We start from the raw sequence: 22,831 nt of genomic DNA, 5'->3' as shown, positions 1-22,831 counted from the left end.
GCCTTTCCTTGGCTTTCTCGTGGTTGCAGTTACTCTGTTGCAGGGTAGAGGACTACTGTAGGAGTACCTGTGTGTTTACGTGCTGTGTGAATGGTGTGTGTCACGGAGGGTTGTCATAGCAGTCTGCAGTGTGTGCATGGTGAGGTTAGTGTGTTATGTGGTGTGCCTGTGCAGATGTGCTAGAGTGTCTGCTGTTTGCATGCTCTCTCCCCCCCTCTCTCTCTCTCTGTGTGTGCTGGAGTGTATGCACATGACCATGATCTGGTCCTTGCATGTTGCTGGTACCTTGGCACCCTCCCCTGCACTAGAGCTGGTATAGAGGGGGTTCTGCTTACTTAGGGCTACATCCTGCACCCAATGTTGCCCCAAGGGCCACTGACTCATCGGAAGAAAACAACAAAACAGAGGTGGTGTGGGAGGATCTCAGTCCTTACCTTTCCTGTAGAGCAAACCCTCCCACTGTGGAGATCTGCTGCCAGCATGGTTACCCTTGGATGTAGGGTTGAGAGGGCTGAACGGGAGGCCCCAATTCACAGGGTTCCCTCCACAGGACACAGCAGACACAAGTAACCTCAAGAACTGAAGAAGAATCCAGTAAGATGATATGGAAGTTAGGGGCTGAGTATGATTTCCTTGTTTCTAAGGTAATTTACTCAGTCATAGTGTGGATTGAAATTTCTTGATATGGGACCTATAGGAGCTTTTAGTGAGAGACTTTGCTGGGCACTGAACTGCATGTCCCCAATGTCTGCAGTCCTAAAGTCTCACCCTAGCTTAGAACCCCCCATGATAACTGTGTGTGACAATAAACTCAGAAATTCCCAGAACTATGGTGCTGGGCAGCAACTGGGCATCTGGAGAAGCCAGCTCCAGCTCACGGCAGGCACCATGGCCAACTTCTTCCTGAGGACAGAGCTGTGTCTTAGGCTGTAGGCCTCTGCCCACATGGAGGCCCTGGCAGCAGAGGGCTCTCAGCTCCCTGACTGGCCACAGTGCGGCTGCCACAGGCAGAGAGGAGCCTCTGTGCTGGTGACATCCCTGGTGACATCTGAACTGTGAGACCAGGAAGGGACTGATACTTCTGGCTTTGTCTTTGCATCTAATATACTATAGTATGTTATTCTCTATTCAGAAAGTCTGCACGTTTACACTGACCAAATCAGAGCAGTGTTTTCAAGAAAAATCTTCCCCTAGGCTTGGGGATGGATGTATGTCACCTGGGTATCCCAGAGAAGTTCAAGGCTATCTTAAGCTACATAGTGAGTTCAAGACTAGCCCTGAGCTGGGTTTAGTGGTCTACTTCTTAGGAGGCAGAAGCAGACAGGTCTCTGTGAGTTCAATGCCAACCTGGTCTACAGAGTAAGTTGCAGGACAGCTAGAGTCACATGGTGAGACCCTGTCTCACCCCCACCCCCCAGGCCAAAAGAAGGGTTAGCCTGGGGTATATGAGACCATATCTCAAAAAATACAATAGGTTAGTTTTTAAAAGTAGAGTAAGAGCTTCTTGCTGTGAAAACAAGGGGCCAACTGTCTTGTGTGTGGTGCCCTGTTTGTCCTGGCCCTGTTGAACTGAGCGTCTGCTAGGCACACTCTGATGTCTGTGCCATCGGCCCTAATTTACTGCATGGCCCATGGCCCTTGTTGCAGGGTCTTGAGCTCAGAGCTTGTCTGTTACTGGCTCAATTGTCCCCTCATTCAGAATCTTTGTCAAGCACCTACTATGTGCAGAGGAAAACAAGCATGGAAGGAGTTGTCAATTCCTGGCCTTCTTTCTCATCTATGACAGTTAGTTTCAGTTGTCGACTGGATATCTAGGATCATGAGATGAAGTGGGCATACCAGTGTGTTGATCAGGTTCATTAAGACTTGTGCACTGCGAGTGACACTGCTGTGGACTGTATACAAAGCAGAGAGTGAGCTGAGCACAGGCATCCATTGCCCTCAGCTTCCCGACTGTGGTTGCCATGGGAACAGCTGCCTCAGGCTCCTCCCGCTTTGACCTCCCTGTCATTATGGACGGTGCTCCTGAATTGTGGGATAGAATCGACTGTTATTCTTCCTTGAGCTGGTTTTGCCAGCTCATTTTTATCACAGCAACATGAAAAGAAAGACAACATCCCTGGTGTCCCTGCTGGCCCGTGTGGGTCTGAGGGGACCCTGGGGAAAGTGGCCAGTGCTCCTCCCTGCCACCCTCCCCACTGCACCTATGAGTGAGGGTTTTATTGTTTGTGGAGTGTGCCCTTTGCACCCCATCTGTATTGTAGGTGCCCTGGAGGCACCTGGAGCACCTGGGTTGGTTCTCTGAAGGGGCCCATTGTTTCCATAGTCTGATGGCACAGAATTCTCTTTAAAAGTCTTCTCTCCTGCTGGGATGGTTACTTTCTCACCTGAGAGTGTTGGTGTGGCCAGGGTAAGCTGACAGCCATAGGAAGTATACTGCTAGCAATGCCCACTCTCGTTTTGGAGTCTACAGTAAGTGTCAAGTCTCCCTGATACTCCAGTTGCAGGGTGGATGGTCCTCTGTGCCCTCAATACAGGAGAGGGCGCCCCAGAGAGGATGGAAAGCTGGAGTCAGGTGGGGTCTACCTGCTTGGATTCCTGGACCTTTTCTTTTTGTCGTCTTTCTTTTCTGCCTCTACCTAACCCTCAGGAAGGCTAGGCAGGCTCAGGCTGTCTGTGGGTGCCATTGTGCTCAGATTCCAAGCAGCTTAGTAAAATCTGCATTGGTCTTTGGTTTTCCCATCTCTGGTGACATAGACTCCCAGAAGATAGGCTTTGTACAGGGGACAGAGTCTGGTCCATGTATCTCATGCTCATCCTTTACCAGTCCGGATCACGGCCAGAGCATGCGAGTAAAGGCTGGAGTCTTGTCTGCCTGAATTATTACAGGTAAATGGAACAGAATCCCATCCATGGCCCTCAGCCCTCAGGCCTACTAGACATCACTCTGTGCCCAGGGACTGTGTCAGGCCCAAAGGCATCCTTGTGAGATTTTGAGAAGGCCCACGGCAGGAGCCAGGATGGCAGAAGTCCAGGGTGCTCATCCTAGGCTGGCTGGGACACAGTGGCAAGTCTGAGCCAGTTTTCTGGCTCCAGTGCAAGTAGCTGCTTCCCCGAGGCTCTGGTTTCTCCACCAGGCCTATGCTGTGACCTCTCAGGTCCCCGACAGTGGGGAGGTCTGTGAGGTGAGGTGACATTTCCTGTCTCCCCTCCTGGGCTGACCTGAGAAGCAGGTGGGTTGAACACATGAGGCTTTCCATTCTGCTACTTCCTCACAGCAGACAGCAGACAAGCCCAGCACAAACAACTCCGCCCAGGGAGAATATCGTAAGGCCCTCAGCGTCTCTGCTGCCGCTGCCACCTGCTCCTCACGCCTCCCTGCTCCCCGATGACTGTTCTCACACCCAGGAAAGTGGGTCAGAATGTAGGGCAGCTGCGTCTGAGAAGTAATGCCCCCTTGCATAGTCCCAACCTCACCCAACTGAGCCAATACTGCCATAGGGGCAGGGGTGGCTGTGGGGGCAGGGGCAGATGCAGGGAGAAGCTATGAGTTCAAGGGTCTGTGTCTGTGTCCAAAATTCAGTTCCAGCCCATCATCCTCCCTCTCTCTCAATGCTGCCTCTCCACTACCTTCTGGATGTGTTTCAAGTGTCTCAGCTTGGCACTCAAGGCCCCTCTCTCACTGCTGTCAACCTGCTGTGTTAAGATTCGGTTGTACATAGAGATGACCATGGCTCTCCAGGAACAATGGACCCTTCTGGGGTTTCCTCAGGCACTGGGAACACGCTCCAGCTATGCCAAGATGCTCTGAATCTTTCAAACACCCAGGGACCTCAGCCACCTCCACCCTTGTGTCTGGAAACTGATTCCTGGCATCTCCCCCACCACACACACATTGCTTTCAGGGTTCATCTATGTCGTGCGTGGCATGGATCAGTATTTCAGCCCATTTTGTGGCTGAATAATATTCCATTGTATCTGTGTGCCACATTTAAAATGTATATTCACTTATCATCGGTTAGGCATTTGTCCCTCTTTGTGGCTACATTAAAGGATGCTACTGTGGGCATTCAGGGACAAGCCTTTTAAAGATGTTTTTTGCTTTCTTGGGTCTATACCTGGAAGTGGGCCAGATGGGTCACATCTGAACTCAGTTTAGCTTTTCGGAGGAGTTGTCTGTCTTTCAAAGAGGCTGCACCGCTGTCCACTTTATGGTTCCTCCAACAATGTATGAGGGTTTCACTTGTCACCTTAGTTATATTGTCCCTTATTGTAGCCATCTTAGTGGGTATGAGGGATTAGCATTGATTGATTGGTGTGATATATATATATATATATATATATATATATATATATATATATATATATAGAGAGAGAGAGCGCACATGCACTCCTTCCTGACATAGGTGGTTGTGAGCTGCCGAACTGTGGGTGCTGGGTACCAAACTCAGGTCCTTTGCAAGAGCAGCAAATGGCCCTAACCACTGATCCATCACTTCAGTTCTGTTTTGCTTTCTTGATAGTAACTTCTTTAGCATAAACATTTATTTTTCCTTCCTTTAGTTGCTTGTGATTTTGGTGTCAGATTTAAGAAATTATTGCCTGCTGGGTGATAATTTGGCACACCCCTTTAAGCCCAGCACTTGGGAGACAGAGTTAGGTGGATCTCTGAGTTCAAGGCCAGCCTGGTTTATAAAGTGAGTTCCATGACAGCTCAGACTACATGGAGAAATCCTGTCGCGAAAAACAAAACAAATCAAAATTATTGCCAAATTCAAGGACATGAAGATTTGCATACTTAAGAGCTTCTTTAATAGTTTCATGGCAGTAGCTTTCACATTTGGGTCTTTGGTTCCTTTTGAGCCAATTTTGTGTATGGTGTGAGGTAGGGGCCTCACTCATTCCCTTGCATGTAGACATCTAGCCCCTCTGTTATTGGCTGAAAAGACTATTTTAGCAGGCGTGGTGGCTCGCACCTATAAGGCTGAGGCATGAGAACCTGGAGTTTGAGACCAGCTTAAGATACATAGAGAGGAAGGAAGGAAGACAGACAGACCGACAGACAGAAAGACTGTTCTTTCTCTTCACCACCTTGTCTTAGCTCTCTTGTAAAAAAAAGTCACGATTTGAATAGAGATAAATACAAATTGCCGCAAATATGTGGGTTTATTTCTGTACTATTAATGATCTTTTATTGCTCGCTGTGTTGTCAGTACCATACGGCCTTGATTACTCTATCATTAAAATAATTTATTGTTTTTATTAACGTGCTTGTGTACATGTGTGCAGATGCTTGAAGAGGCCAGAGGAGTCAGATACCCCTGGAGCTGGAATCACAGGTGGCTGTGAGCTGCAGGGTGTGGGTGCTGGGATTAAACTCAGGTCTTCTGGAAGAGCAGTGTGTGCTCACTGAGCCATCTCTCCAGCCCCCTTAATCACTGTATCTTTACAGTAAGTTTTGAAGTTGAGAAGGTCAAGCCTCCCAAATTTGTCTATTCTTTTCAGGATTCTTTTGGCAATTCTTCTCCCTTGCATTCCCCTGTGAATTTCAGGATCGGTTTATCATAGACATTCTCCTTGTTAGGTTCCAGCTGGTCTGCTGCAGTAACACATGCCTCAGGATCCCAAATTTTCTGTTTGGTTTTTTGAAACAGGATTTCTCAGTGTAGCTTTGGAGGCTGTCCTGGAACTCACGGTGTAGACCAGACTGGCCTCCAACTCACAGAGATCCACCTGCCTCTGCCTCTGTGTGCTGGGATTAAAGGTGTGAGCCAGCTCAGGATTTCAAATTTTAAAATTATGTATCTGACAGGACTCAAGCCTCCCTGTCTGTACTACCATGTAGCAGAATTTCCAGAACATTGCTAAGTTTAGCAGCAGCAAAAAGACAGTGTGGCAGCAAAGCAATGCTTTGTCCCAAGATGTCTGGGTCCTACTCCTTGGAACCTCTGAATGTTGTGCTATGTGGCAATGGGTAATGGTGGTTGCTGATGGGCTTCAGGCTGCTAATCTCATGACCTTAAAATAGAGAGATCATTCTGGATTACCTAGATGGTTCCCGTGTCATCTCAAAGGTCTTCAGAATGAAAGGGATTATAGATCTGAGCTATGCTGTAAATAATGAGAAGTTCACCTTCTCTCACTGGCTTTGAAGATGGAGGAAGGGGGAGGCTTCCAGAAGCCAGAGAGAGTAGGAAGCAGATTTGCCCTAGAACCCCCAGAAGTAACCAAGGGATGCTGACACCTTGATTTTAGCTCATGGAGGCCCACCTTGAGCTTCTGAAGCACTGAACTATAGATGAGTTTGTGTTGTTTGTAGCCACTGAATTAATGGGACTTCATAAATAGCAGAAAATGAGTATGAAGGGTTTGGGGACCCATGGACAGCCCCTTCTGTGGCTCTGGCTGAAAGTGGCATGTGGCATTCACACTCCCATTTCATTGGTCAGAACAAGCCACAGGGTGGTGTCCGACTCCGCAGGAAGGAAGATGCCTGGCATCCCATACCTCCAGCCTTAGGGAACTCTGGTGCCTGTAGGAGTGTCTAGCACATCTTTGTCATCTGTAGCACTTGTTTCTATATTCTAGTTCATTCCATTTCATTAAAAAAAGCCAGGTGTAGAGGTATTTATGAGGCTGAGTCAGGAGGATCTCTGAGTTTGAGGCTAGCTTGGTTTACATAGTGAGTTTCAGGATAGCTGGAGCTACATTTGTGAGACCCTGTCTTGAAAACAAACAAACAAACAAACAAACAAACAAAACGATCCCAAAATATAGTCAGGCATAGGAGTACATGCCTTTAATCCCAGCACCTGGGAGGTAGAGGCAGGAGAATCACTGTGAGTCTGTGTTTGAGTTCCAGGACAGCCAGGACTACATGGTAAGACCCTACCTCAAAAAAAGATCTGTCTCTGTATGTGCGCGCACGTGCGTGTGTGTGTGTATGTGTGTGTGTACTGTATGTGTTTGTGCACACCTGTGTGAGTGTGTGCATGTGGAGACTAGAGGTCAACTATGGATGTCTTCCCTTATCATTCTTCACCTTAGTTTTTGAAACAGGGTCCCTCACTACACGTGGAGCTTTCTCTGAACCCAGAGCTCTTTATGTAGGCCTATCTGTGTGGCCAGAGAAACCCCAGGATCTGTCTATCGTTGCCTCCCCAGTGCCAAATCCAGCTTTTACATGGGTACTGGGGATCTGAACTGAGGTCCTCATGCTTGTGAAGCAGGCAATTTATCCACTGAGCCAATTTCCCATTCCATAATGTTTTAAGTAGGTTTCCTAATCAACCAGTGAGTTGCAACCTCTGGATTGGACAATACTTATCTCCAGAGCCTCTTCTGCTCATGCTTCATGGACTACAGGGTATGTCCTGGACATAGGTGATTGGGCCAGGGGGTGGGATACCTAATCGAAGCTGACCAATCAGATTCCTCTCCTGGGAATTTGGAATTGGGCCATTCAGTCAGTTAGCAGCGGGAAGCTGAGTGAGAGGCAGGGTAGAAACAGGGTTGGAGTGTGAGTCACATGCGAGCCCAAAGGATGGAGGAGCAGAAAAATCCCTGAGTAAGCGGGGCGCGCTGGTCCACAGAGACAATGGAGCAGCCGCACAGACAGCCTCGCAGCCAGGAGGCCCTGCAGCAGCCCCAGAAGGAGCGGTGGAGACAGGGAGCTACGGCTTGAGGCTCCGATGGCGTCCCCATTCTCAGCTCCGGCCCCAGCGCATCCTGCCTGCTCATCCTTCCCGTGAGATTTTGACCTCCTTACTAGGACCTCCTGGTCTTTCTCTTGAGCTATCCTGAACCCTAACCAGGGAGGACACTGCTGGTCTTTCTCTTTGGGGAACCCAGCTGTGACTAAGGCTCAGGTGTGGGACACAGGCAGGGCTGGGGGTGATCAGATGCAGTGGCTCTCAGACCTGCAAGGCTGGCTGGGATTGTGGGCTGAGGTTACACTGGTGCCAGCCACAGGCAGAGAGGTGTGTGTGGTGTTGCACATGTGGGGTTGTGGAAACTGAAAATACCCCGTAGAACCTCTTTTGCGACAGTGTTGGGGCAAGAAGTGGGTGGAGTTTTGAGTGGCTATGCTTGGCTATGTGATGGACTGGTTGAGTCTCACGGGTGCCTCTTCGAGCCTCAATGTCTCCATCTTTGAAATGGGATTGTCCAGGATCAGCATTGTCCTGGGAAAAGAACTTAGAGGCGTGAGTGGGGAATAACAAACAGGCAGAGAATGAGGCAGCTGCTCTTGTTGTTTGAGGAAGCCACAAGAGTCCCGGCTTCCTGAAGGAGGTGGCCTTGGGTGCTGACTAAGGTAGAAGCAGGACATTCCCCACTGATGGCTGTGCTTCCTGCCCCTCATCATCCCCACTCTGCCCCTCACCCCACTAACCTTTCATTTATCCCTCTCCCCCTCCCCTCTTGTCTGTTCTTCCTGTCTTTTTGAAACACGGATTTAGGAAACAGTGGGTTGGATTAAGGCACCAATCTCTGGAGGCCCGGTCATAAGCGGGTCTAGGACCTGACCTAGCCCCTTGCTTGCTGTGCTCCTGGGCAAGTTAATGCATCGCACGGAGCCTCCGGTTAATTATCCGTGGAGTGGGAGTTAGACTCTCCTTTCTACTACGAGAAATAAGGAGCTGCTCGCCGAAGTTTTGATTCCCCTCCCCTTCCCCTCCCTCCTCTGCTTGGTGAATATTGCTCCTCCTGGCCCCACGTGGGCCTCATCCTTCTCAGCAGCCACGGGAGAGGCTTCTCTCTCAGAAGTTTATGCTGCCTGGGTGTGAGATCTTTCCTTTCCCTCAGAGCCCAGGCTACCAAGGGCTGGAGGTGACTGTGACTTGGTAGTCACAGGGTTTTCACTTCTCTGGTTTTCTGGAGAAACATGGAACTTCTAGCTCCTAGCTTGGAGTTGCTGGTTCAGACGGAGTGGTCTGCATTTTTTTCGTACTTTAACAATTATCACACCCAGGCCAGTAGTGGCATCTTCACACTCCCAACACTGATAAATATTAATGAGAAGACGAGGCTCCCAGGGCCCCTAGGGGAATGCTTGGGGAGAGGCTGGTCCACGCTCTCTTTTGCAAGCAATATTCAGACCTGTCAGTATTCCCTGGGTCCCAGAAGGGAGGGTGAGGCAGGGCCAAGGTTGTGGAGACCCCACACAGCCACAGGCCTGGATGCCTGCAGATCAGCTTCTGGGAAGGATTGGGGCACACCCTGCTGAGCCTACTAAGCTGCTCCACCGTTCTGGGTCTTTCCCATTCTCCCTCCTTCAGGCTTTCTGTTTCTTTCCCTGGTTTTCTTTACTCCTGTCTCTTGTTCATCTTTTATTTTCATCCCTGTACCCCGGTCTCTCTGTCTCTGTCTCTCTCTCCCCTCTCTTCATACCTCTCCTCCTTTCAATACCTTTTCTCATCCCTGTCTCTCTAGCTTTCACTTTTCTTCTGTCTGTCCCCAATAATGGCTGAGAAGCTGTGGGCTGGATGAAGGTACGCAGGCAAGGGAGACTCAGGCCCCCAGACACAGCTCTGGCAGGGGGAAAGGGCTGCCGGGAAAGGCAAGCAGCACTCTTCAGGATTTAGGGACTGCATTACCATCTGACCTCACGCCCAGTGCTCTGCTGTGCGAGCATAGGCATCTGCCCCCACATTCCCGTGCCTCTGCCCCTCAGTGAAGCAATGCAATTGGTTCATTTATCTGTTCAACTAGTATTTATTGTGCCCTTGCCACCTGCTGTCATGTTGGACAATATCATGAGGTGTGCTCTTGTGTGTGTTTGGGATGCCCCTGTGGACAGGAGAGAGAGAGTCCGCTGTTTGGAGAGGGCATGCTAGCAGAGCAGACGGGTGGGACAAGAGTATATGGTCAAGGGGTTGCTGGGAAGAAAGGGAGAATGAATCGAGAGAAGGATCAGGGGATGGACGACAGGGTAGTGGGCTTGGGAAAGTGGACATTTGGGAAGAGTGTCCAGGGTAAGAGAGTAGGGTAAGGGAAACTTGGAACAAAGGCCTTGTGCAGCGATCACCTGGTGGACAAGGAGCAAGGAACAGAGGGGCTGGAGACTAAGGGGGAGTGGCAAGAGGTGACATTGGGAGGGAAGGAGGCCGGGTAAGATCCTGGGACTTAGCAGGCACTCAAGGATTTCCCTGTACTCGAGCTGGCTGGACTTGTGAGTCTCCCTCAGCCCACTCTGAAGGACGGAGGGAGGGGCTTCAGGCTGCTGGCATTCCTCCCTGCAGGAGAGGTGGAAGGAAGGAGCTGTCCTGCTCCGAGACATTGCTAGTGCCTGTGGGACACTCAAGACCTTTATCTATGGCCCTGTCTCGGGGTCGCCTGCAAGAGACCATTAACCCTGACTTGGCCTCTCTTTCTTTCCACAGAGTGTTCAAGAAGGCAAGCCCCAATGGAAAGGTGAGTCTGTAGTGTGTGCCAACTGCTCACTGTTCCCACGCTCTGGGCGCCTCTGTGGACTAGGAAAGGAAGCAGCATCTTCTGGGAGAGACGGGCCCTGTTAGCTGTCTAGGGCTGACACAGCTCTGTCCTGAGGACCAATGGGGTGTGTGGGATGTGTGTGTGTGGGCTCCCTGGAAACTTTCTGTGAGAGCTTCAGGGAGTCCCAGCTGGGGACAGATGGACTGGCTGCTCCCAAAGAGGCTTCGGTGTGAGTGTGAGAAACTGAGACACGCCGGTCCCACTTACGCCATCAAGTCCCCTGGTGTGTCCTCCTCCATCCGTCTTGCTTCCGGGGCTCCCAGGCCTGGGCTTCTTGCTTGCTTGCACAGGCTGCAGGCTGTATCCCGTTTTACTCTCTGTTCAGCAAACAGTCAGTACTGACATCCATGCCGCGTCGGGGCTGGGACTGCTGGGGGTCGGGAGGGTACTGAGATAAGAGCGGCATGGTGCCCCCAGTGTGGAGGTTGATCGTCTCACATAAAATGCCAAGCATGAGATTCTGGGATGCCCAGGTACTGGAAGACCTTGCCTGGGGTGTGTGTGTGTGCCAGCCATGGCTTCTTCTGGAGGTGACACAGTTCTAGGCAAAGCTAGGTGAAGAGGGGTATCTCCAGGGTTGAGCATAAAATCCAAGGAAGTGTGGGGTCCCCCAGGCTTGTGAGTCTCCAAGTGAGATGAAGGAATAGAGCAGAGGATGACACAGGGCACATGGCAGCTGTTCTGTGGCCAGCAGCTCACACACACCCTGGGTTGCCTTGTGCATGTCCATATCTCCATTTGGAGTCCATAGCAGGCATCGTTAACCATCTTTAACCTTTCCTGCTGAGCCAGGATCCGTCCTATCTTGGATTCCTTGGCAATCCAGGGCCGCAGGCATCCCAGACCAGTCAATTAGATTTGGTGCTGAGAATGAAATTGGTCTGTCATCCTTCCCCCTGAGGCACAGGGAAATGGTTTAAGGGTTTTCAGAAAGGCGCAGCTGTCTGAAACAGCTGCTTGCTTAGATTTGCGTCTTAGGTGTGGCTAAGGTGATGTGAACAGCTGGAGGCTGCCAAATGTCAAAGGGACTGATGTGGTCTCCCTTGAGGGACATGATGGAGTAGAATGGTCAGGACTGTGGAAGGCTGAGGAGCAGGGGACATCTAGGATGGTGCTCTCCATTCAGTTTTGACCCAGTGGAGCTCAATCTGGCTCAGGGCTCTTCCTTGCTAGATGGTGATTGGGTAGGGAGCTAGCTCCCTGCTTCCTCAGTGCCCTAGAAGAAACGTCCTCATGTGAGTAGCTCCCCGCCTAGTTCAGGCAGTACTCCAGAGCCCAGAGCCAGCATCAGCACCTGCACTGAGCATGTGGCTTGCCTGCTTGACCCCAGGATGCCCTGCTTTCTTGTTTTGATCTGCTTTCCCTCCAACCCTCAGTGGGGTTGGTTTAAAGACCTCCCTGGGCCTCAGTATGCTAGTCTATAAAATGGGAAGAATAAGAACCCTTTCATAGGGGGTTGGGAGGCAGAGGTGTTTAAAAACTTTTCAAAGGTCTACCATCATTAATATTGGGTTTGGGGTGGGGGCCCACATCTTGCTGCGGCTCCAGTAAGGGTTAGGAATGTGTGTAGGCATCAGTGTTTGGTCCAGGGTCCTGTGTCATGCTGGCTCACAGCCACTAACACTCTTGTGCCTCTCCTCTCCAGCTCACTGTTTACCTGGGGAAGCGGGACTTTGTGGACCACATTGACCTCGTGGACCCTGTGGGTGAGTGCTGGGCAGAGGGCTAGGGAAGAGTCCTGTCTCCAGAAGAGTCTGGTGCCCAGAATGGATGGGCATGGCCTCCTGCTTCAGAAAGTGAGCTTCTGGGCAGCTCCTCCTATTCACGAGAGAGTCCTCTCTGACTGCTGTAAGGCCGGAAGGTGGCCCTGATGGACAGCAGCAGCCGCGGATTACATAAGGTTTATTGTGCAGCAGCGATATCTTCTGCTTTCCAGACAGAATGAGGCACAGAGAGGCTCAGCCACCCGTTCCAGGTCACAGAGCTAGGGAGTCGAAGGGTCTGGATTCTAGCCCCTAACCCTGCTGTCTCCTGGGGAAAGTCTTCTTAGGACCTCAGAACCAGGGTCCTCACCTCCATGGGGCTTTGCTGGAGAAGCTGAGTCACGGCTGAGATCGTCTCCCAAGGTCTTGCCTGAGTTTTGGTTTCTTGCTCTTGGAACTGTTGCCATCTTGGCTTGGATTATTCTTGGTTGGAGGCGTCCACCTGGTACACTGCAGGATATTTGCCACCATCCCTGGCCTCAGTCCATTAGGTCCCTATGCCACCACAGCTAGGACAATGCTAAATGACCGCATGGAAGTGAATTGCCCTCGCTCAGAACAGCTGTTTCTATAGAAAGACACTGGCCTCAGGCCTCTTTTCATATTTTATGAGGGAGGTTCAGAATCACCCTGGTTTACAAAGGGATGTGCTGAGACCAGACATGTTCAATTATTATTTTAAAAATGGTCATGAACATTCCAGAGTGATATAAACCGAGGCCAGGACCAGGCAAATAAACTGGGGTGTGTGACTTGGGAAGGTGTCCTAGCGAGATTGCTATGTTCTTGTGCACTGTCCTAGGCTAAGAGGGACTCTGGTTCCAGAGTCAAAAGGACAGAGCGTAGCAGCAGGTTTCAGCTCGTCAGAGAGAAGACTCTTGTAAGCAGGAGCCCTGGGAGCCTGAGCCCATGGGGTAGCGGCAGAACGGCAAGCTGCAGATTCTGGTTTCATTCCAGACCCTTTCCTTTGTGGCCTGGGACGGGACCACGTTTCCTCCCCAGCCTTGCCTGGTCTTCTGATGGTCCACCATTTGCATCTTCTTCAGAACTGGTTTTTCTGAGGCACTGGGTCTGGGGTTCTCTTGTGCTTGGCTTCAGGCAGTGGTTTCCAGGGAGCTCTCTGTGGACCATGGTTGAGCATAAACCTAGTAGGAGCTGTGGAAGGGTTAGAGAAGGAGGAGCCAGGTCTCCAGTATACAAATTGGCACCAGAGGGTACCTACTTCATGCCAGGCTCCCTGCTGGAACTGAGGACCCAGTGAGTTCCTTGGTCAATGACATTGCCCTCTCTCTGAACTGGTCCTGTGTTCCCCATACTTCACCATCCCACTGGGGCAGGGACCTGGTGCTAGTCCAGGGCCCAGGACCAGCTGATGGAACATTTGCCACCAGCTCTGGGAATCCTCTCCTACAGCCTTCACGTTTCATTGCTCTCAGGCCACAGAATTGAACTTCTTCCCTTGTCATGTCTGTTGGTCATCTAGTGAGCAATCCTTCCTTGTCCTGTGGGGTCTAGCCCCAAGTAACCCTCTCCTCAACCCCATTGAGGAAGCACCACTGGCAGGGGCAGGTGCTTTCAGTGGGACATTATATTTATTCTCAGTTGAGTCCCAGGCTTCCAGTCAGTGCAGGACATGGCACAAAGGTAATGCCTGTCATGGATGGAAAAGTATTCATGGGGGTGGGGGACCCTGAGGCTAGATCGGGGATATCCCTGTTAGATGTCCCTGTAAACTTGGACCAGAGAATTCACTGTTTCTTGAGACACTCTGAATGGTCAATTATAGGAATATATGGGGGTGGGTAGAGTGGCAGTGTGTTACAGCACGCAGGCATGAGCGTGTGTGTGCTCCTGTGCGTGTGCGCCTGTGCGTGCATGCGTGCGTGCGTGCGTGCGTGCGTGTGTGTGTGTGTGTGTGTGTGTGTGTGTGTGTGTGCGCCAGACATATGATCCTTGGGGCAGTATTCCTAGCCTCCAGGGATGCTCAACTAAGAAACATCCCCTGTGTCCTGCCAGATGCTCTGCTCCCAAGTACAGGTCATGTGAGCAGTATCAGGGTACTTCCTATTCCACCATGTGAGTCGCTTTTGTCGCTGTGACAAGATGTTCACTTATTTGGGCAATGGCTTTAGAGGTTTCAGCCCATAGTCACTCAGGGCTGTGGCACTGCAGTGAGGCAGAATGTCATGACAGGGGCCATGTGCCTTGGAAGCAGGGCCGGAAGAAAGGACCGAACACCAAATATGCTCTTCATGGCACATTGATAGATATTCTTCCTCCAACCAGGTCATCTCTTAAAGTTTCCACTGCCTTCCAGTAGGGCATTAAGCTATGAATTCACTGGTGGGTTAGATCCCCCATGGGCCAGTCACTTCCTAAAGGCAGACACTGTTGCTTTGGAGACCAGCCTTCAACACACCAGCCTTTGGCGGACATTTAAGATACAAACCATGACAGTCACGCTCACACATGCCAGGGGCTGTCCAAATACTTCCATATGTGACAGAATTTACCCACGTGCACATTGACTTCCCATCTGTCCTCACATGAACCTTGAGAGCTACTGATCAGAGCCCCCAATTCACAGACATCCCTCACTCCCCACAATATCCAGGAAGCTCTGAAAAGCCTCACTGTTCCTAAGCCTGGTGCAGACTCTGTTTATTACTAAGCCAGCCTAACATGACTCAAGGCCATTTACCATAGTTAGCCTCTTGGCGAGATTAGTCATTTAATGATGGCAATTCTGAGAATTGTCCTTATGTGGTTTTGTCATTGTGTAGAGGACATAGTGTGCTTACACTAACTAAAATCACCATGATGTCCCCAGGCAGTATACTCTTATGGGGCTACCTAATACACACCGTTCTTTGAAATATTGTTATATAGTGCGTGACTGTAGCTGTGTTTTCCTGTAGAGGTATCAATAGTAGGTGTACATACTGAAAAGGGTGGTACCCAAATGGACCATGAGTCTTATTTATAACCTTTGGAGTTTGGTTTGAGTGGATGTTTGGGGCTTGAGTTGAGAAGGTCAAGCCAGGGGACTCTGTTCATTGTCTCCCCCAGATGGTGTGGTCCTGGTGGATCCTGAGTATCTCAAAGAAAGGCGAGGTAAGCTGTGTTCCTCTTACCCACAGCATGCCAGGTGGCTCCTCACCCTCTGTTCTCTGGTGACCTCCTATGGTTCTCCCTGCCATTCTACTGGCTATGTGCTAAGATGCTCCCATGCATACCGTAGTGGGAACTCTGGTCTCCAGCACAGAGAAGTCCTGCCTCATGCCCGCCATTTATGCCCCAAGCTTGCCCTGTCCCATCAGGGGAGATGACAATACAGCAGGAAAGAGGGTCTCATTTTATAGACGACAAAGGTAAAAAGGTCTGTATATAAGGTTAGGGTTAGGTTGACCCGAGAGCCTGTGTCTTTTAGACACATACAGCCTTCAGTATGCTTCTCTTCTAGGCTGTCTCCCTGCCCCTCTCCTGAGTCTGCCAGCCTAATCCAACCACCACAGCCACCAGGGTGCCTGACTACATACTGCCCCTACATATACCTGGGCTGGAGTGAGCTAGTGAGGACAGAGTTTCCCAGGAGGCCTCTCCCCAAGAGTCGTATCAAGGCCGCACTTAAAGGCGCCTTGTGTTAGAGCCAGTGGACCCACCCACTTGAACCTGGGACAGGCATGTAGCCTCCGGTAGGGCCAAACCCCAAGGCTGCAGCTGGAGCTCTGGGGAGGGAATTGTGTGCTGCCCTCCCAGGCCCTTCCTCAGTGCCCCTGCTTCTCACAGTCTACGTGACGCTGACCTGCGCCTTCCGGTATGGCCGGGAAGACCTGGATGTCTTGGGTCTGACTTTTCGTAAAGACCTGTTTGTGGCCAATGTGCAGTCCTTCCCACCAGCCCCTGAGGACAAGAAGCCACTGACTCGGCTACAGGAGCGGCTCATCAAGAAGCTGGGCGAGCATGCCTACCCCTTCACCTTTGAGGTCAGCTCCCCTTCTCTACCTGAGTTCCAGAAGCCTCACCTCTGGCATGTGCTCAGGGCGAGCACATAGGGAAGCCAGGAGGGCAGCTGCTTTGTCTCACCCGATTAGGACGTGGGTACTGTCACTTACATTACCTGTTATGAGTCTTATCTTTGGCCACTGTGGACATGTCACCTTAACCTCTAGGCTGCTCTTCTGGCCCTTCTGAGAGTAAGTTACTAGAGAAAGGAAGGTCCAGGGGTGGTTGCAGTGAAGGGAGGAATTCTGTCTGGCCCTGGGTCACTATGTTTCTCCCCTCAGATAGACTGCCCACGCCCAGCTCAGTCATGTCTCCTTACCATTCTAAGACTCCACGCTTCTGGAGTTCTCATCTTCATGTTTCCAAAACTCCATGATTCTGGGTTGGGGCAGAGCTGAGATCTTGGGTGAAGAACACTCAAATTCTTATCTTCCCCAGTCTGCCACTGACCCTGTGTACAGTGTGATAATGTGACAGGAGAGAAACAGTCTATGCCAGGGGCTCCTAGTCTGATGGAAGGGATACGGCTTGCTTTCAGAAGATCTGGCTGATGGAGGACAGACGGTCTGTCCTCCTTGATCTGCAGGGTGTTTAGGATCGAGGTGTGTAGGGAAACACAAGGCAGAGGTGAAAGGTTGACTCGTTTTATTTGTCTCCTGAAACAGATCCCTCCAAACCTTCCGTGCTCAGTGACATTGCAGCCAGGGCCTGAGGACACAGGGAAGGTAGGTCATTCCAAGAAGACCATCTCTCTGGTCCAAGGCTCTCGTGTCTCCAGGGTCCTGGTTTTCTCCCCATGAAGCAGTGGGCATCTGGAACCTCCCTTCCTGTTGAAGCTGCCTGGACCTAGGTCTGGCTGATATTCTTTAGACAATTGGTCCCTTGAGATAGGGCTGCAGATGCAGGCTGGTCTTGTCCCCACATTCTGTGATGTGTCACAGGCTCCCTCGAGTCACTCTTGCTGGCTCTGGTACTGATTGCACAGGGACAACCGGTTCTGAAGACCTCCATGTGGCTTCACATAGTCCCCAGCTGCCTTGTTTGGAGATGGGATGGCTGCTGTAAACAGCTGTGGTAGCTGAAGCTTGGGGAGGAGCGACACCAGCAGCAGCCCAGGCCCCCGACTTTAGAGCTCACGCTCTATCTTCAGAGCAAAGACAGTGAACATGCTCCCCGTATTGTAAGAGAGTGAGGGGGACACCATGATACCTGGCACCGGGTCTTCACATTGCTGATGGCTGTCTTGAGGAGGATAGCCACCTAGACTGAAGCCGGGGTCCAAAGGGTGATTGGGGGTGGCAGGTGGGCTCACAGGAGGAGCTCCAGTGGGAGGTCCTGGGTCAGGGGCAGCGCTGGGCCAAGGTCAACATTGGTGCCAGGGTTTCAGACCCATATCAAGGAGCCCTCAAGGGACAGAAGTTTGTTCTCGCCCCGCATTCTGGCTTGTAAGATGGGAGGGTGGATAGGGACCTTGCCTCCCCAATGCCATGGGGTCAGCATGGCCTCCTCCACAGGCCTGCGGTGTGGACTACGAAGTCAAAGCCTTCTGTGCCGAGAACCTGGAGGAGAAGATCCACAAAAGGTGCGCGGGATGCCGGTGGGAAGACAGGAGGAGGAAGTCCAAAGGGAAGCAACGGGCTGCACTGTGGGAAGGGTCTGGAAGGCTGTCAGGTCATGGAGAGCTTCCTGGAGGAGGTGGCCTGAGGGGCCTGAGCCAGTCCTCCCTCACATCCCTGCCTCGTATCTTACTCCTCCAGAGGGCAGCTTCTGCCGTTAGGAAGACTAACTTCCAATAGTGCACAGAATGTTTCCAGGCTTCCCATATTCCCCTGCTTGCCCACTGAGAGGCCATCAGCAGGAGTGGAGCTGTGCTGTGGAGGGATCTGAACGAGGGAGGGTGAGGAGAAAGTGAACCTAGAGCCGTCTGTGTGTGGTTCAGAGAAGGGGCGTTCTCCTGCGGTGCTCTGCAGAGAGGAAAGCAGCTGGCCCTGACAGCCATGGATGCCCTCCCTGGGGTTCAGTACTTCCTGTCTCTGGGTCTTGACCGCAGCTCTGACACCCCTGAATCCTAAATCCAGCCCCTGGACCAGCCGGCCAGCTGAGGGATGCCCACCAGCCTCTTTAGGGATAAGTTTGCCACCTGGTGGTGACTAGGTGTATCACAAGTGTTTCAAGCTGCAGCTTGGCAGCTCCTGTGTTGGGGGATGGAGCTGAGGGGCAGATTAGACTTCTCTCTCTTGCTTCTCTGCCCCTTAAGATCTGAGATGAAGGGGACCTAACAGCATTGTGGAATATGAAAGGGGTCTTGAGCAGAACAATGAACAGCAGGCAGCACTGAGAGTCACCACCTTCACCCCCTCCCAGTGGGACATCTTAAGTCTACTCCCAAGACTCACTAGTAATAATGAGACAGTAGCTGTCAGTTCTCAAGAGCTTAGTTGGACTGCTTTAACCCCACCAGTGGACCTGAGGGCTAAGTGCGGTTGTCGCTGTTTTACAGATGAAGAAACTGAGACACAGAGAGGGTCATTTCCTCAGGTCATGTGGTTAAGTAAAAGGAGAGCTAGGTGTGCCACCAAGACTCTCAGGTTCCAGAGAATGGAGAGATAAGGGTGCTGGCATTCCCCGTGTGCCACTGAAACAGTGTGCCCTCAACCGTTCAGTCCATTTTTCCTTCTACCGGAAGCCCCGGGACCTCCGCTGTACGCTTCTTATCTGCAGACCTCACATGTTCACCTCTTCACTGTCCTGCACCTCTGTGGCTGAATCCACATCCTGTACTGAAATCCCCACCTCCTATGGGGGCCTGTCCATTCTGCATATCCCCACTTAGCGGGTCTTTAACAGATAAGGCCGCATGTGCGGAGACTGTGGTCGTGAACAAGCTAGACAGGAAGTTTCCAGCCTCAAGCGGCTTACACTTTCAGGATACATAGGGGGTGAGAAGCAAAAACTATTCTGGGACATGGACCCAAATGAACTGATGCTGTGGGGTGGCCCCGGGAGAGAATGGAGGAGCCTGGAGCAGAGTCACATGGTGGCAAGCCCTCCTGGCTAACCTCTGTAGTTGTCGGGCAATGAGGAGCTACAGTAGCCTGTTGAGCAGGAGAGAGATGTGAGTACTGCAGAGGAGAGGGCATGGAGGCTGGTGACGGTCTTTTTCCCCACACCTCTCCCTTAGGAATTCTGTGCGGCTAGTCATCCGGAAGGTTCAGTATGCCCCAGAGAGGCCTGGCCCTCAGCCCACGGCCGAGACCACCAGACAGTTCCTTATGTCGGACAAGCCCCTGCACCTTGAGGCATCTCTGGATAAGGAGGTAAGGGGCTCAGACCCCACTGTCTCCTGACTTTCCTTGAGGGTTTTGGGAATCCTGTTGGGGTCTAAATGACTGACAGAGATAGGTATGTGCTCCTACCAGAGAGGAGCAACGGACCTTCTGGGAGGATTCTGGCTGTTCCTCCTCACATCCTGTAATTGCCTGCTTCAGGCCAGGTGGGAAAGCCCAGCCATATCAGTAGGGGTGGTGGAGAGCAGGATCCAGGGATTCCTTGCTATTACACTCTCATCCATGAGCTAGAAGGCAACAAACTCTTAACAAGTCAGGGGACTCTAAGCCAGCTGACTGGGGTGTGGGTGTGACCCTCCTTCTTGGAGGAGCTAAAGGCAAGGACCTGGATAAGATATGGTGGAAGCCCTTCTCTGAGAATTTGGAGCAGATTCTTCAGTGAGTTGGTTAGCACTTGTTCCCTTCCCCTGAATCTTCCAGAGCGCTCTGTGTCTGCAAACCCAAACCACCAGAGCCCACAAGGACTTGAGACATTGTTCCATCCAACCTCTCACACTGAATAAAGGAGAAACAGAGACTTAGATAGTATGTCCATGGTCATGCAATCATCAACCTATCATTACTGTTATTGCTGGTGTCTTACCCAGAGGTGAGGCCAGGACTGGAGCCGGAGATGCCAGCTTCCATTTCTTTTTGGCGTGTGTTTATGTGTGTGTGCATGGGTGCACGTGTGTGCGCTGGATGACAACTTTGGGGGTGTCATTCTCAGGGACACAGTCTACTTCCTTTTGAGGCAGAGTCTGTCATTGGCCTGGAGTTTATCAACTAGGCTAGACTGGCTGGTCGTTGAGCCTCAGGGATCCTCTTATCTCTGCCTACCTGGTGCTTACAAGCACCTACAAGCAAGGGCCACCACACCCAGCCTTTTTTCCTGATTTCTTCTTCCCCTCCTTTTCATTTATCCTTGTGTCTTCACATCATGCATCTCCATCCCATTCATTTCCCTGTCCCTTTGTGTCCTCCCTCTGCCCTTGCAGTCCCCTGCCAATAAAATAAAATTTAAGAGAAAAAAGAAAAAAAGAAAGAAGGAAAAAAATCAGTCTTGTCACGGAAGCTGTAGTGTAGCACAGCGAATCACGCAGTAAACCCCTTTGTCCACGTATCTTTACTTCAAGTGTTCATTGCAGAGAGTCATTGGTCTGGTTTGAGGTCTCTGGTTTCTGCTACACTACCAATGTTGAGATCTCACGGGGACTCCTCTTGGATAACCTGTTGTTGCCCTGTGTTGTGGAGATCCTGCAGCTTTGGGTCTATGGACCCACACCTAGAATTTTTACATGGGTATGGAGATTGGACTCAGGTCCTTGTATTTGCAATACAAGTACTTTGCAGACAAAGCTGTCCCCCCAGTCCTGGAATGTCATCTTCTAATACAGACATCTTGGAAAGGTCCCACAATGGTACTGAAGGTCAATATGCCTGGTAGTTTGTGTGACACTTTTATTCCAGTGGGGAGTGGCTGATGAGCTTGGGGCCAGAGGTTAGGTGCTGTCCCCGCCCACGCTTGCCCATTTTTTGCCTCACAGATCTATTACCATGGAGAACCCATCAGCGTCAATGTCCATGTCACCAACAACACCAACAAGACTGTGAAGAAGATCAAAATCTCGGGTAGCTGGGGAATTCTCCCAAGGGTTGGGATGGCTGTAGGCAAGCCCTTTGTTAAAAGCCTGTGAAGCACCGTTAGTAGCTTTGGAGACGGGTCTGCTCTCAGCCAACGGTGGCTTTGAAGCTGGCGTCACAGGCAATGGGGTTACTGCTGTAGCTACTTCTTTTCACAGGCTTTCTGGACCCTGGCCAAGCTGTCCCTGGAGGAAAGACTTGGCCATGGAAGGGAACGGGCTTCGGTGGGGACTTCTCTTTGGGTGGGGGCTGGGGTGGTGGCCTCTGGTAAACCCTAGCTGTCTCAATCTAAGCACTCCTACCCTAGGAGGCTTGAGGTGCATCCTGGGAGCTGCCCGCTGACTCACGTGCCCGCTTCTCCTCCTCTCTCTCTCCAGTACGCCAGTATGCAGACATCTGTCTCTTCAACACAGCTCAGTATAAGTGCCCGGTGGCCATGGAGGAGGCCGAGTAAGTGCGCTTGAGGCCAACTTTGGATGAGTGGGACTAGATGGGCGAATGGGAAGCCTAGGTGCCGGCGTCTCTTCTCAACCTGCAGAGGGCTGGGCCTCCACCTTCTTTGACGTTCGCAGTAGATGGCATGGAAGAGTCTTCTTTAAACATTTTCCCCACATCTACCTTTTTGTTGTGGGTTGTGGCACATGCGTGGGAGTCAGAGAGCAACTCGTGTGACTCGGTTCTCTCCTATAATAATGTGTGTCCTAGTTAGAATTCAGGTGGCACGTGCCTTCCATGCTGAGCGACCTCACTGGCCCCTGCTTTGGTTTTGAGTCTAGGTCTCACTCTGAGACCAGGCTAGCCTGAAACTCACTATGTAGCCCAGGCTTGCCTGGAATTCATGGCAGCCCGTCTTCTCCAGCTTTCCAAGTGCTGACATTATAGGTGTGAGCAACTGCACCCGCCCCTTTGACAAAGTTCCTAATATCCTGTAGATGAATATGTTATTATTAAGCCAAATGTTTCTGCATTATTGCATATTCTTATATCCATTATTGATAAAAAAAACACAACCCAACGCCACAAGGCATATATTTCTGATGAGTATTGGGGTACAGTGAAATGGCCCAGAGCCAGAAAGGCATTCAGTCCCAAGTGGAATGTCACATTCTGTGCATACTTGCATATGCAACCTGGAGAAAGGTCACATGTGTCTGGCCTTCCAGTGAGTATGGTTTTTTTGTGGGTTTGGGGTTGAGATGTGGCTGTCTCCCCTCAAAGAGGCAAATTCAGGGTGACTCCAGTATTAGCTTCAAGTATCTGTTTCTTCTTTGAAAAAGGAGAGGGGAGATGAAACTACACCAGGCAAAAAATAAACAACTGAAGTACCTGTCATGCTTGATAGACATGCATTACAGCAAGTGAAATATCAATGGTAGAACCTAGGCGAGGGCTCCCAGACATTTGATAGCTTTACTCATGGTTTGTATGCAGTGATACTTTTAAAAGTCAATGAGATGGCTTAGCAGCTAAGAGCACTTGCTGTTCTTCCAAAGGACTGGGGCTCATTTTCCAGCATCCACAGCAGACAGCTCACAACTGCTTGTAATTCCAGTTCCACGAGATATGGTGCCCTCTTCTGGCTTCTAAGGGCACTTGCAA

At 51.1% G+C, this 22,831-nt stretch overlaps 1 protein-coding gene across 6 annotated transcripts in view; it reads left to right on the top strand.

Moving 5' to 3' along the window:
* The window catches only part of Arrb1 (arrestin beta 1), a 70,838-nt gene that overhangs the window by 35,405 nt on the left and 12,602 nt on the right, over window positions 1-22,831 (top strand). For 2 of the 6 annotated variants that reach the window (XM_021229508.2, XM_013116327.3), the window contains exons 1-10: window positions 7,501-7,747; window positions 10,383-10,413; window positions 12,140-12,200; window positions 15,327-15,371; window positions 16,047-16,243; window positions 16,928-16,987; window positions 17,777-17,844; window positions 19,444-19,579; window positions 21,136-21,220; window positions 21,610-21,682. In XM_021229508.2, coding sequence (XP_021085167.1) covers window positions 7,692-7,747; window positions 10,383-10,413; window positions 12,140-12,200; window positions 15,327-15,371; window positions 16,047-16,243; window positions 16,928-16,987; window positions 17,777-17,844; window positions 19,444-19,579; window positions 21,136-21,220; window positions 21,610-21,682 — 812 coding nt within the window. In that variant the 5' untranslated portion in view covers window positions 7,501-7,691. Of the gene's footprint in view, window positions 1-7,498; window positions 7,748-10,382; window positions 10,414-12,139; window positions 12,201-15,326; window positions 15,372-16,046; window positions 16,244-16,927; window positions 16,988-17,776; window positions 17,845-19,443; window positions 19,580-21,135; window positions 21,221-21,609; window positions 21,683-22,831 lie in introns of those variants that run through there. The other 4 variants (XM_005073983.4, XM_013116326.3, XM_040758163.1 and 1 more) reach the window with 3 other exon arrangements.

This window comes from Mesocricetus auratus, unplaced genomic scaffold (genome assembly GCF_017639785.1).
Source record: "Mesocricetus auratus isolate SY011 unplaced genomic scaffold, BCM_Maur_2.0 Super-Scaffold_4256, whole genome shotgun sequence".
Lineage (NCBI taxonomy): Eukaryota > Metazoa > Chordata > Mammalia > Rodentia > Cricetidae > Mesocricetus > Mesocricetus auratus.
The sequence above is the reverse complement of the archived record's forward strand: the minus strand, read 5'-3'. Positions and strand labels throughout refer to the sequence as shown.